The 12,798-nt window shown below is 43.5% G+C and overlaps 1 protein-coding gene across 6 annotated transcripts in view; it reads right to left on the bottom strand.

Annotated features, from left to right (window-relative positions):
* Positions 1–1,347: 1,347 nt before the first annotated feature.
* Positions 1,348–12,798, bottom strand: part of Lgr3 (Leucine-rich repeat-containing G protein-coupled receptor 3) — a 199,672-nt gene continuing 188,221 nt past the window's right edge. For all 6 annotated transcript variants that reach the window (XM_070535378.1, XM_065432762.2, XM_065432761.2 and 3 more), the window contains 3 exons: positions 9,967–10,168; positions 8,134–8,295; positions 1,348–6,513 (listed from right to left, as the gene is read on the bottom strand). In XM_070535378.1, coding sequence (XP_070391479.1) covers positions 6,338–6,513; positions 8,134–8,295; positions 9,967–10,168 — 540 coding nt within the window. In that variant the 3' untranslated portion in view covers positions 1,348–6,337. The remainder of the gene's footprint in view (positions 6,514–8,133; positions 8,296–9,966; positions 10,169–12,798) is intronic.

Below are 12,798 nucleotides of genomic sequence, written 5' to 3'. Positions count from 1 at the left end.
CTTAAATGCCCCCAGCCAATAATGCAAGGCTGGCAGCTCCGGTGCCGGCCTAGTCAAAATAAAAAAAAAGAACAAGCTGTCATTACATTGCGATACCGGAGCTATCCAATTAGCATATGAGCCTAATATCACCTGCATCTGAAAAAGCAACCACAACAATAAAAAAAAAACAAGCCACTAGCATAAGGTAAATAAATGTGTCTCAAATTCACAAGAATAATGGCAAATATCAACGCGAACACGTACTTTTTAGGAAACTCAACCACGTAGCGCAACTATTGCGAGTGCTCGGAACCCCACGCGCTGCAGCCGCCAAGTTCGTAATTTATTTTCGGCTTTCGTGGAAATTGTCAGACGTCAGTTAGAAACGACGACTTCCCCCTTTGCGTATTTCCTCCTTGATTTCATTTTCACTCAGTGCAAGACATCTATAAAAACAAAGGTAAGTGTATAAAAAAAATGCCCTCAAACGTGAGCATAACCCTTACCTCTGTTGCCGGTTTCATGCATGGGCGATTCACAGAAACGGTGCAGTAAAATTGTGTAAGCAGCATTGTGCTCTTTGAGTTAGCTATCGTTGACGGATTGGGTAGAAATCAGGGTCGTTTAGTTTGGGTTCGTATTCTCACGGTGGACACAAAAGCTGGCTACCGAAACCTGGCGGCAGAACAGCAACAACGGATGGGACCACAGGAAAGGAAGGGGATAAAACACGACGCCGACTCAAAATTGAAACTTTTATTGAAGAACAGGCATACATATAAAAACCAGGGGCATCACATGACAGTATCGTCGTACAAAACGACACTACTGTCATGTGGTTATGCCATGTGGTCATGTTCTTGCGGTCTCATTCAGTCTCAGTGCAGTTTTCTATTTTTCGTCTTTTTTCTATTAGGATGATGAATCACTAACTCGCCCAATTAATTAGCTTGTTGGACTTCGATATGACTCTTCTCATTGATGCAATCTTTCTTGCAATTCTCTATTGGCTCTTCTTTCGGTGTATCTCTCGGGCTGTGCTTTATCGTTGCTGTTTCCCAATTTGTTTGTCTGCTAACGCATTTCTATATAATGTAACTTGCTCGCAGAGTTCCTTCTATCTAATATTTTTTTTTTCCTGCGGTGCAAGTAAAACGGTTTAAAGAGTCTTTTTTTTGTCGTATATGCTCGCGCAGCATGCAGAAATACTACTTTAAATATATTCAACGATAAATTGTATATAATAAGAAGGCTAATGTGCGGCACCGAAAACAGCAGCACATTGGACGTTAAAAACAGCCTGTTTTATTCATGGCAGGCTCGAATCGTCTCATCCTGAACAGCAAAGTGATACGATCACAGGAGTTACGCACCTTGTACGTGTTACAGATAATTTATTACACACTCGTCGTACAAAAACGAAACGAAATGAAAGTACAATACAGATGTCAGAAATGTGTACATACATGACAGAAAGACCTTCCTTACATTTTAAAGGGAAGGTTTCCTGTTGATAAATATGCCCACAATGTATACTCTCTGGTCACCACTGCAACAGCTAAACGTGCAGCTGTCTCTGGTGTGCTATCCACATTGTAACATCGCGTTATAGTTTAAGTGTTGTAGCACGTTAGCTGAAATTCTGATAACCGGTGAATATAAATGCAATTACACCATCTCGGGTAATATTATGGCAGGTTTTGCTGCATGCAAGACCTTAAGGTTTGTCGTTTCTCTCGGCGATAACTTTAGGTCGGCAGTTTTGTAGCGTAATAGTGGCTGTCTTGCTTTGGCGAACGCCATCAGTTGTTATGCTCTCGTGTACTGTTATCGGTAAACGTGAACACGCTGAAAGTTGCAGAACCCGAATGTAGTAGCGTATGTTGAGCAGGTTTCATGACGTAAACTTGATATACATCTGAGCTCGGCTCTAAATTATTTTACTTCTATGTTGTCGCAGCAAGGCGACTGGTTGTACAAGCAACTGCCACAGTAGGGCCTAGCTGTCAAAAACCTGCATGATTCTATACAACTCAAATCAGCATCAAATCGATTTTGTTCAACATAAACATGTACTGAGTCCAGTAGGCCAACAGTGCTAGCCACTTCGGTTTAGTCTCTTGAAGCTAAACCGAAGCAACGCACAGAGTAAAAAAGGATAGCACGTAAGTCCTTGGCGAAATTTCAATAGTTGTTGACCTTAATCGTAGCCTTTAAACGACAAAAAGGGCCGACGATTACGTTATCCACATTAACGCACAGTTTTAGATTGGACCCATCAATACACTTATAACTAGCGGTTGCGCAAAGGTGTCATGGAATACAACATCGGCAAAGAAGCAGTCGTTATGTACAGTTATAGCATAATGGAGCAACGACACAATAGCACATCCATTGAACACGTGGTGCCAACGCCGGTGCGCGTGCCATGATTTTCGTGGTATGGGATGCGAACACCGCAATGTCCTTCCTCTAAATGTACAGCGCTACAGGACTTCCTGCTTCCTGCTCATACGCGTATCTTACAATCCACACTGGATAATTTCAATAGCAACGACATCGTCTGCCTTAACTAGCGAGTCGCTACAGCCATCGCATCGAACGATGACATCCCTGTTTCGGCAGGTTGGAGTAACGCTGGGCAAATGTTGCATAATCATCTAGAATATCTTCAAAAATGTTTCGTTTCAGCGCTGACATACCTGAACGTATGACATCGCACAAAGACACAATTTATCAAGCACCAAGTTTCATAATATTTTTCATTCTTTCTTTTCTTTTGGGGGGGGGGGGGTTGAATATAGGTGACCATAAGTATGTTGCGCACAGCCACGAGGACAAACGCACGCAATGTCGTGGACTTCACTGATCCGCAACACAACGGATGTGGTTTCAGACAAATTAGACACTAAAGATGCCGGAAAGTTTGAGCTTCAAGCTACTGCTGCGCATCTTCATGATTTTAGAACGATTACGTAAAAGCGCCGCGTAGGACAGTACTGTGCCAGATTGTCCACAATGGGTCACTTCCGTTCGCGTACAACCTTGATGGTGTCTATTCGTTGGCAACCGTTTCGCGTACACTGCAGATCGTTCAACGTGTTGCTATTTTCTTTCTTTTTGCATCTTAGTGCTTAGTAAATTCAGAAAAGATGCATCTCGCAATGTGCTTTGTGTTTTATCTTTTTATATGCTTACTAACGCAGCAGAGGAGTCTACGCGAAGCATTATCTTTTTCAAGGAATTGTTATTATGCCTTTACCACAAGGGTAGCCACCACATGAACTAAAAGGTGGACATCAACTGAACGACAGGAAGACAGAGAAGAGTTAGTCGGCAAATTAGCTGTACTCGTACGTGAAGGAGAATACAATACAATATTTTACAATATGTGGGCTACAAAGAAGGAATCAATGCGGCTACGAAGACAAACTAGTAATTTCATTCTACGCCAAATTTTCGCTTTATATATACGTAGACCAATTAGGTGTATGTGAGTGACCACACTTGTGGTAGGTTAACCCCATCGGTACATATACCTTCTGGGTATCTCGGTGTTTAGACGCTGAAGGGATTCGTCGAGGTGGTGGCACCAGCTTGGATGGCTGAGAATATTTACAGAGAGTGCAGTGCCGGACATAGATCATGCATAAATTACTGACAACAGTCAAGTTAGTGCATTTCACACGTAAAACGTGGGGTAACAATGGCTAGCTATGACTGAGACCGGCGAAGCACGGAGCTGTCTATACCACACAGCGAGGCTGTTTAACGATATAACACTGACGAACAATAAGACGCGTTTACAGTACAGATCATATATGCACTTGTAAAACCCGTGGGGTGGACGTGTGGAGTCAATACCCTGTCAAGAATAGTGAATATGGCTGTAGAAAGTTATGCACAGTTGTGATCATGGATGGCAACGTTATGTATGCCATAGGAGCCAGGCATACTTATAAAACGCTGGAAAATAACATGCCCTTCAATCTTCGAGTCAGTGAAACGTCACTATGCTGGCCAACTAATTTGGCAGTGTTGCCCTGAAAGCATGAGTTGCAAGTTACAGTCAGTGCACACAATGTGTAAATAAGTAAGACCCTTAATTTTCAGAATTAAGCAATGTTGCCGGATAACATTGACGTATCTAAGTAGAATATGTTGAATAACAAGTTGCCTGCTATTCATTCGAAGCCATCGTTATCAACACGACAGCCTACCATTGCAGGGTTAGTCATTTGAGCTTAAAGAAGTTTGCTGCAAATTCTGCTCACCAAACAGCAGAGTACACTGAAGCTTGCTTACCTTCTACATAAGGTAGTTTTAAAAAGATTGCAAACAGTTTGATAGTACACTGGTAAATAATATTCGAGCTAGTAACGCCTGAGAATGATTTGGGAATGCAGAATTTCATATAAATGCGCCGCATTCAAATATCTGCAAATTTGTGATTTCTTTCTTTGTAATAAATTTCAGACTTTTGTCCAATGCTAAACCAAGAGTCCCGGTGATCTTGCTGTGCGCAGAATTTTTCAAAGGCATTGCTATTTATCTCTAAAGTCACCAAGGTGGTCTACTCTGAGATCACCTTGGTCTTATAAATATTAATATAAAAAGGCAGTATGAGAAAATGTGAGATCGCATAAGGGATTCATGAATTAGACTGATGTGCATGATGTATAACCCCTACAGCGGTTGCTCATTACAGCTTTTCCTCCTCATCTCTGTCAGTCTGATCAAATTAGAGCTACCATAGATGCTGTTCGTTTTCAGGAGACATCTCCCAGCATTATCTTAACTTTGTACGACAAACATATGAAAAGATTTCGCCTACATCTCCCTTCAGTTGCATCAAGCGAGCACTGGTGAAACAATGTGGTTACAAACCGGCACACTGCCGATTACACTGTATGCACATCTTCACGGCATACTCCCCTTGCTGATATACGTTATGAGCAACCGAAGGACGCTCAGAACAAGAACTTAATGGTTCTGTAGTTCTGCGCCAGATCACACCTTTACAACCTCTAGTCACATGCTGCATCCTACGCGTTTTGATGGCAAGCGGCGCTTGGCAGTAATGTTCGCCGCTTGCTGGGCCAACATTCACGAAACCAGCAAGCACGCCAGATTCGGTAGTTGCTGAGTAGCGTGGGCGCAGGGAAAGCAGAATGCCACACATGTTTTGCCACATTGAAAAGAAAAAGAAACCGAAAAAAAAAACGCAGCATTTGTCATCGACATGTTAAGGAGCAGCAAATTCTGAGCGTGCTTTCATTTAGAACACCTTGAAAGAAGGGAAATATACACTACAATAGAAGCAACACACATGAAAGCACCAGTGGTAGTTAAATATATGACGGCTTACTTTCACTTCAATTGAAAAGTTTTGTTCCCATGGGCTGTAAGAACTACAACACACTCCTGGCGATGTTGGTTTTACCAATGGCGATCATCGAACTGACATACCTGTGTGGTATACAAAGTTACCATAGTTTAGAAAATGTAACCTCAACGTTTCCATGTATAAATCTCTCATAAGCTCAGCCGCTCGGTGGCTCACGTATTTCTCCTGAATTTTCATGGGAAAATTACCATATTCATTGCAAGCAGTTTTTGCTGTGAGCACTAAACGAGCACCAATATCTCAATTTAAACCATGTGTAACGTTGTCCTACATTTGGTGCCAATCAAGATGTTCATCAAACAGTGCCGCTTCTTCAGCAAGATGTTCTCATCTTGCAAGGAACTCTGCTACGACAACCCGAAACGTAGGATGCAAGCGACAGTGATGCAACGGCGTACTCTCGTGACAGAAGCAGCTCGCACCCAGCCTGGTACAGGTCATCCTTGTCTTCGCAGATGCCGCCTTGAGAGCATGATGTGTCTATTGGTTTATCAATAGATTGGTCACTCACGGAGTCTCGTAAAACGTGCGTATCACTTGTGCCGTGTAGTTCAGATTTTTCTAACGAATAGTATTCCCGACAACTCAAACTAACGAACGCCCACTGTACAGTGAGAGCGGGGGCACCTAATAAGGGCCAACCAAAGCCAGCGACACATCGTCTCGCGTTAAGCGTTGAACGACCCCTTCGTCTATGCTGATACACTTCTTTGACGACTATGAAATGGACACGATACCCTCGGTCTTCTCGGTGAAGCTGCACCACCCTAGATGTGAAAGAGTCCCGAGCTTGTGCGCGCGCGTACCTGTCGCCGCTAGCACAGTTTAGATCCTTTACCGTCGCCTCACGGATTGTGTAGACGCGGGAGGAGGGAGGGGAGGGAGGGAGACGCATGTGTCATGACATTAGTCGATAACCGTGCTGTTTCGCAGGCGCAATTCAACCCTTCACAGAACCGTATCGTCGGCCTCGGAAGACTCGGAAAGCTCGTGTATGGCTGCGATCGACTGGCGAGCCATGGGGTGGTATGAGCCGCCAGCCGAAGTGCAGTCTGTGGATGCAGAGGCTATGTCGGTGCCGGTCAGGCTCTGAGTAGCTACTGATGACCGGGGAGTCCTATTACCTGCAAGAAAAATAAAAAAACGAGCTCTCATCATCACACACCAATTAGCCGTAACTATAAGCGAAAGCAATACTAGAAGAAAGCTGCGCCGGAGGAGGAGGAGGAGGAAGTAACTTTATTGGGTCCTGAGGAACCCCTCCCTACCCACTCTTGGTTTAGTGGTCGGCAGGGGTTGCGGGCCGCACCCACGTTGGGACGGGAAGATGTGCGACTTTCTCCGAATTGATCAACAGTGGGCGAACAAGGGAAGGCTCAGTCCAGACCAAGAACAAGGCTCAGGTTGTCGTACTGACGAAGAGAAGTCTGCTTGTCAAAACATTGGCTGCGGGTTGAGCGCTCCCTTTCGGCAACTGTTGATCAATTGAATTTCCCATTGTATTGTGACCATTTCGTCTCCTTTAGAGTTCTCGCCATTAGGACATCAAGGGACGAATACACAGAGGCTTCACAGCAACCATCTGCCTTCGCTAATAGTATGCCGGTCATAATGAGTAGCTGGCTCTTACAGACAGCTTTAAAGTAAAAACCTTTTTGTTAATACGGACTGTGGTGTCCTTGCTCCCCTCCCTAGAAAGGACATGGACTTATGGATTCACGGAAATGCGTACAGACAAAAGGTGTGAAGCGGCTAAGAAATCTGAGTACGCCCGTATTCACAAGAAGCTCGTCGCTACAACTCTTTGTAAGAGGAAGTTTGAGCTAATCCTCACGCTGCACATACAATTATCGAAGGCTGCCGGTTGATGACAAAGAACCCTTACGGACGGAAAGCTTTGTGAGTTCGACTCTGAATCCTGTATTCGATAATATGACGATAAAGATTCACTTATTGCGGCTTCTTATCGCTTCTTCCTCCTTCAAAGCTGCATATCAACCTCCCCCTCCCCGCCTCTTTCTGGTAGAGAATTTAAACACTGTAGGGTACAAGGCATACCCACTTTGTAGGTTTTCCGAGATGAGTACCGGCTCTAAAACATCACTGAGCAAACTTCCGGCGAAGTGCGTTGGTATTTTACTAATCGTCTGCCAGAGATATATTATCTGCATTACAAAAAAAACCTTGAAAATAATTAGACATCATGGAAAAATTCGCAGAATAAAATTTCGATATTAGTGGTAGTATGAGTATTTATACCCCTTAGACATGCTTTAAGGTCTTGCTGGCTTTACTTCCACAAGTGCACCACGTTGTATAAAGTGAGCATTTAATGATCTCATCAGAAAATATTACTTGATTAATCGTTGATCTGCGATATAGTGTCATGGTGGACGTAAGCTGGCACAAGAAATATATCGCTTAAAATATTTACCTATACATAAATCTCATTGAAAATCGCCTCAATTCTTTGTTAAATTCTAAGTTAACGTGTTGAGGGTACTGGTGCAATATTTATTTTATTTTGGGAGCCTATTTTTCGCATCTTGCTGTAGGCTGAACTTTAGTGAGATAATAGAAGAAATTATTCAGTTGCATATTTTATTCGAGGACCTAATATGAAGCAATAATTCGGTACCAAAATATGAAAGTAAAATTTGCATTAGTTCATGCGAAATGCCGTCGTGAAATGCGGTGTGGAATAAATAGGGAGAAAATGCGGCAAAGAACAGATTTGTACCTACTGGTCAACATGCACTCGATTTGCTTGTGGCATTTGAGGATACGCTGGGAGAACCTCTCGATGCGGCGTCTCAGTTCCGTCGGCGCAGCAAGCGTGTAGATGACTGGGTTCAGAGCGCTGTTGATTGGCAGGATGAACACCACAACCCATGCGTAGACGTTTTCTGCGATAGACACGACAACGTTCCCTCAGTGAGTGTGCCAGTGTTGAATTTGAAACGTTGACCACAATATTACGAAAAAAAAATATCGCCTGTTTGGATGTATAGAATGGCAACGACCAGTTTTTAAATATGAGGTGCTTTTTGTTCTTTCGTGTCCACAATATTTTCGTCTTAGCCAGTTGGTTCATTGTTACAGCAGCGTACATACTAAATATAGGCAGGATAAAAAAGAGGCAACAGAACACATCACTGATCTATATGTCGTATTGCCCCACTCTGGTCCTGGAAGTTTAGGCTGTATTCTTCAGTAGTTATCTCAATTCCCAAGTATCAGACGAAAGAGTTCCAAGCAACTTTTCGTATACGTGAAAAAATCAGCAGAGTTTATCAAACTGCTGGCATGCGAACGATGATGTTCAGTACCTAGAAAGTGCTTCCTTGCCCAGCACAGGTTTACTGAACCATTTCTACGTATTCTAACACTGGCAGGCACATCACATTTATATTTAGCCTTTTTTACCTGCAAAATAACTTTCTGGCCTTACCCGCCGTGGTTGCATAGTGGCTATTGTGTGGCTACTAAGCCCGAGGTCACGGGATCAAATTACGGTCAGGGTCGGAGCATTTCGATGGGGCGAAAAGCAAGAACACTGATGCACTTAGATTTACGTACAGGTTAAAGTATCACACGAGGTCCAAATTAATACAAAGTCCCCCACCACGGCGTGCCTCATAATCAGATCGTGGTTTTGGCACGTAAAACCCCATAAGTATAAATATAACTTAGTAGTCCTCTCACGCAGACTGAAAAGGAGAGCACCAACAATCTGCGCATTTCAATCCACTCAGCGTTGTTATCTGCCCTAGATAATAACGTCACAATTATTCTGTATGCTTTTGGCAGCTGTTTTCTTGTACTGTAATAGTAAAGAAAGCGCTTACGGCCCCTTTTGCGTAATTAACTGATTTTACCACGTTCGACTCCGTCTTCGGGAGTTCTCTAACTTTGCAATCAAATACATTCGCCGCTATAGGTCATTCTGCTGTATGTAAAGTTTTGCATTATGCCTTGCCATTTGAATAGTCATGGTGAAATGGTTGTCGACTCAGCGTAAACTCGGTCAAGCGGACATTTCCTACGGGCTCATGCAGATTGAAACTCTAGCGTTTAGGAGCCGTGTAGTTCGGTGTTACCGTCAATGATAGATATTGCGTGCTACCCTATGTATAGATGCGCAGAGACAAGGCCTGCTTCATGCACCATTCGTTGCCGAGAAACGAACTGCAGGCACTGGTGTGTTTCTTTGGATACCGTGACCAAGTGTTTGCACCTTCTAATTTCAAACATGTTTCTTTTGCCCTTAAGTATATGTTCCAACAACGGTTTTGTATCGCTTCCTTTTTGTCTATGCATTTCTCGCCCCCTCAAAGCAAAAACACAAATTACATAGAATTTTCGTTGCACTGTCACTGCCTTCTTATCCCTCTTTGTCTGTCTCTTGATTTCTCAGTGTAACATAAGTCAGGGCTGAAAAATTGTGTTCGAGCTATCGCTTTTATACATTGTTCGTGTGTTTTGCGTCCCCAATGCAGAGCGGAGATTTTGTTATCGACTTTCCTCTACACGTGTTCGCCAGGATCGAAAGAGTTTCATGTAGATCGTAAACCTACCTGAGATACGCACTTCGCAGAGGGCCAGTATCTTTATGATCACGATGGGAATCCAGCAGAGGCAGTCTGTGAGCACAATGAAGAAAAATCGCAGCGCCAGCACGACGTCCTCTTGCTTTTTCATGGTGACAGGACGCGCATGCTGCCTGTCTTCTCTGATGATCGTGAACATTGACAGGTATAGGCCCATGATAAGCACCATCTGCGCATGATGAGGTGAAAAAGAAAAAGAACGATACGGATCAGATCGAAAACACAGAGTGCGTGTGTGTGCGTCCGTCTGTGCGTGTGAGCATCCGTGTGTGCGAGTGTTTATATCTTTTTACAAATTGGAATTACAGTAGCTTTCATAAAAATCGACGCATAAGTGTAAATGTGTAGGTTATCTCACGTAAAACATGACATGCAACCAACACGTTAGAACTCATAGTACGTAACACGGCGTAACGGTGCGTGAAAAGTGGTAGGTGTAGTTAATATCCTATAAATAAAGCAAGTCGTAGGCTGTTATTGTTGTCTCCTTATACTTTTACCAAACGCCGAATTCTTATAGGTGCGCTTCCTCCACTTTCACATGGCACGCACCATCAACACCATGAATTTCAGTGCCACAGACATTTCTTTTCACACCTCGTCATAACTAATTTGCACCCTTATGCTGTAAGATTTTATTCTCATTAGATCAAGGACGTTCGACTACGTTTGTAACATTTTAGCCAAATATGTAGCCAAGCTGCGAACGTAATGTCAGACCCAGTTAAGCCACCCATTCCATCTTACTGATGCGTAGAAGCAAACAGTGAATATCTGAGAATAAGAAAACTAGGTTGCCTCATTGGTTGTAGGCAATTTCATGGAGAATGTCAAGAAAACAGTCTGTAAAAGTATGCCGCAGCTACTCTCTGCGCATGCAGCGAAGCGTGCGAGACACTCATCGGCATCACAAGAGAATTTTCAAACTTTATAGGAAACATCCGTTTTCGGAGTCGCCCCCTGGGAATGCGTTCATTGTAATTCGTTGAGTGCCTGGAAAAGTAAGATTGAAACGATATTACTTTATGAAAGCTACCCGACCGGAATATTTAAATGGGAGCAGAACGCACCAGCGACTTCGCAGATGGCCCGGAATGCCTAAACTCACCAAGCCGCCCGCCATTGCGTTGGCAACGCTTTCGACCTACTCGCAGTAGTTTAACGCAGCCACCAAAATAACAGCTCACTGCTAAAACTTTCTCTTTGCTTATTTTAGTTGCGCGATTCGTTGTATATATCAGGGTGTATGTTTCCTTCCGGCACTATGCTGCTGCAAGTCTACTGCCCCACTTTTCCTTTTTCGCCAATGATCTCTTACTGTTCTTCTATACTTATTTGCTCACGAAAAAAGTCATGAAGCTGTTAGGGATTCTCGCACTATTTTCATATGTAAACCATAACTCTAAGCTATTGGTTCAAAATTTCTTACACTTAAGTTTTTTAATTTTCTGAGTTATCGTCTGCGTTTCATACAACACAGCGACATGCTAACTTGCTTACGTAACACGGCCAGCAGTTAAAATTGATGGCGGTCTTTTTTAGGCTTGCATTGAAATCATTTTCATCCGACTGTTGCACTGCATGAGTGCCTTCCCACTCGCTCAATTTGACAAATTCACCATATGTTGCGTTAGCGAAATTGCACAATGGACAATGCGCCGCCGTAAGTCTGGGCCGTCGATTTTTCATACCAGCTGACACCAGCCGTTTTCAGTCTCGCATACTCTCTCCCGCTGCGAAACAATATTGCTGTACGGCGTACGGCTGGGAGTGACGTTTACGAACTGTCATTATGTCCTTATTGAAACTGCCCTTAGTGACGACGTGGGACTCTTGTCGATGTAAGAAAATCACGCAACCTCTGTGTTGTACCCATCTTCGACGTGACCAGCAGAGCCTATTTTCAGACCGGGTTAAACCTGCTGGACTCGAGAACATTTCCTGAGTCTAAAGTACTGGGACTGTGGTCACATCCGTCGCTGGTGCAAAAGCTATTCGTGTACTAGTGCACCTTATGAAGCAAGAGCACCGACCTCAGTGTCCATTTGTAGTCCTGGTGTGTTTTCTTTTTTTCGTGCAGCATTCAATCTCTTTATCTTTACTTTATTATCTTCCATTTTCTGATACACCCAGTGAAGAGTAAAAAAACCTGATGCTCGAATGGTTGCCCTGACTGCCTTTGCCCTCCTTGATTTCTCTCTCTCTCTCTCTCTCTTTCATTCTCTTTCTATTTGTTTGTTTCTTTCTCTCAGTTTTGTTCGTGTCTTTCACCTTATCAGAGGGACTTGAAAGAATAAGGGAGGACTATAATTTTGCAAGCGGTGACTGTATGTTACTTTAAAAGATGTTTTCTTCCAAGTCCGCGGACGAAGAGTTGCGTACAAAAAAAATAAATGCGTGTGATGGATGGACCGGGTTTCATTTCCGACGCGATGTTGCTTTTCGCTTCTGTGCAAATGTCAAAAAGAAAAGAAAGAACAGCCCCGGAAAACGAACTTGCAGGACGATCTTTCCAAATGCCACCGTCCACGGAAGCGGTATCATCATGTTCTCCCACTATCTACTGCCGCTAGAACTGAACCGAAGCTAACGTAATTCGAAGGCGTACCACTTCACCAAATACTTTCCTGCTGTAAGGAAATGCGAACCGACACTGGAGACGCGCACGTAATCTGCTTACCCACAAAGCCGGCTTTTGATCTTGGGTGAATGCTGACGCGTTTCTAATATTGGATTGGATTGGAGAAACTTTATTTCTACAGTTCCAGTTCTTGTGCCGTTGGGTACCGTGGCCTAGCA

The sequence above is a fragment of the Dermacentor albipictus genome, chromosome 3 (assembly GCF_038994185.2).
Source record: "Dermacentor albipictus isolate Rhodes 1998 colony chromosome 3, USDA_Dalb.pri_finalv2, whole genome shotgun sequence".
Lineage (NCBI taxonomy): Eukaryota > Metazoa > Arthropoda > Arachnida > Ixodida > Ixodidae > Dermacentor > Dermacentor albipictus.
Note: the sequence above shows the minus strand (reverse complement) of the source record. Positions and strands in the feature narration are given on the sequence as shown.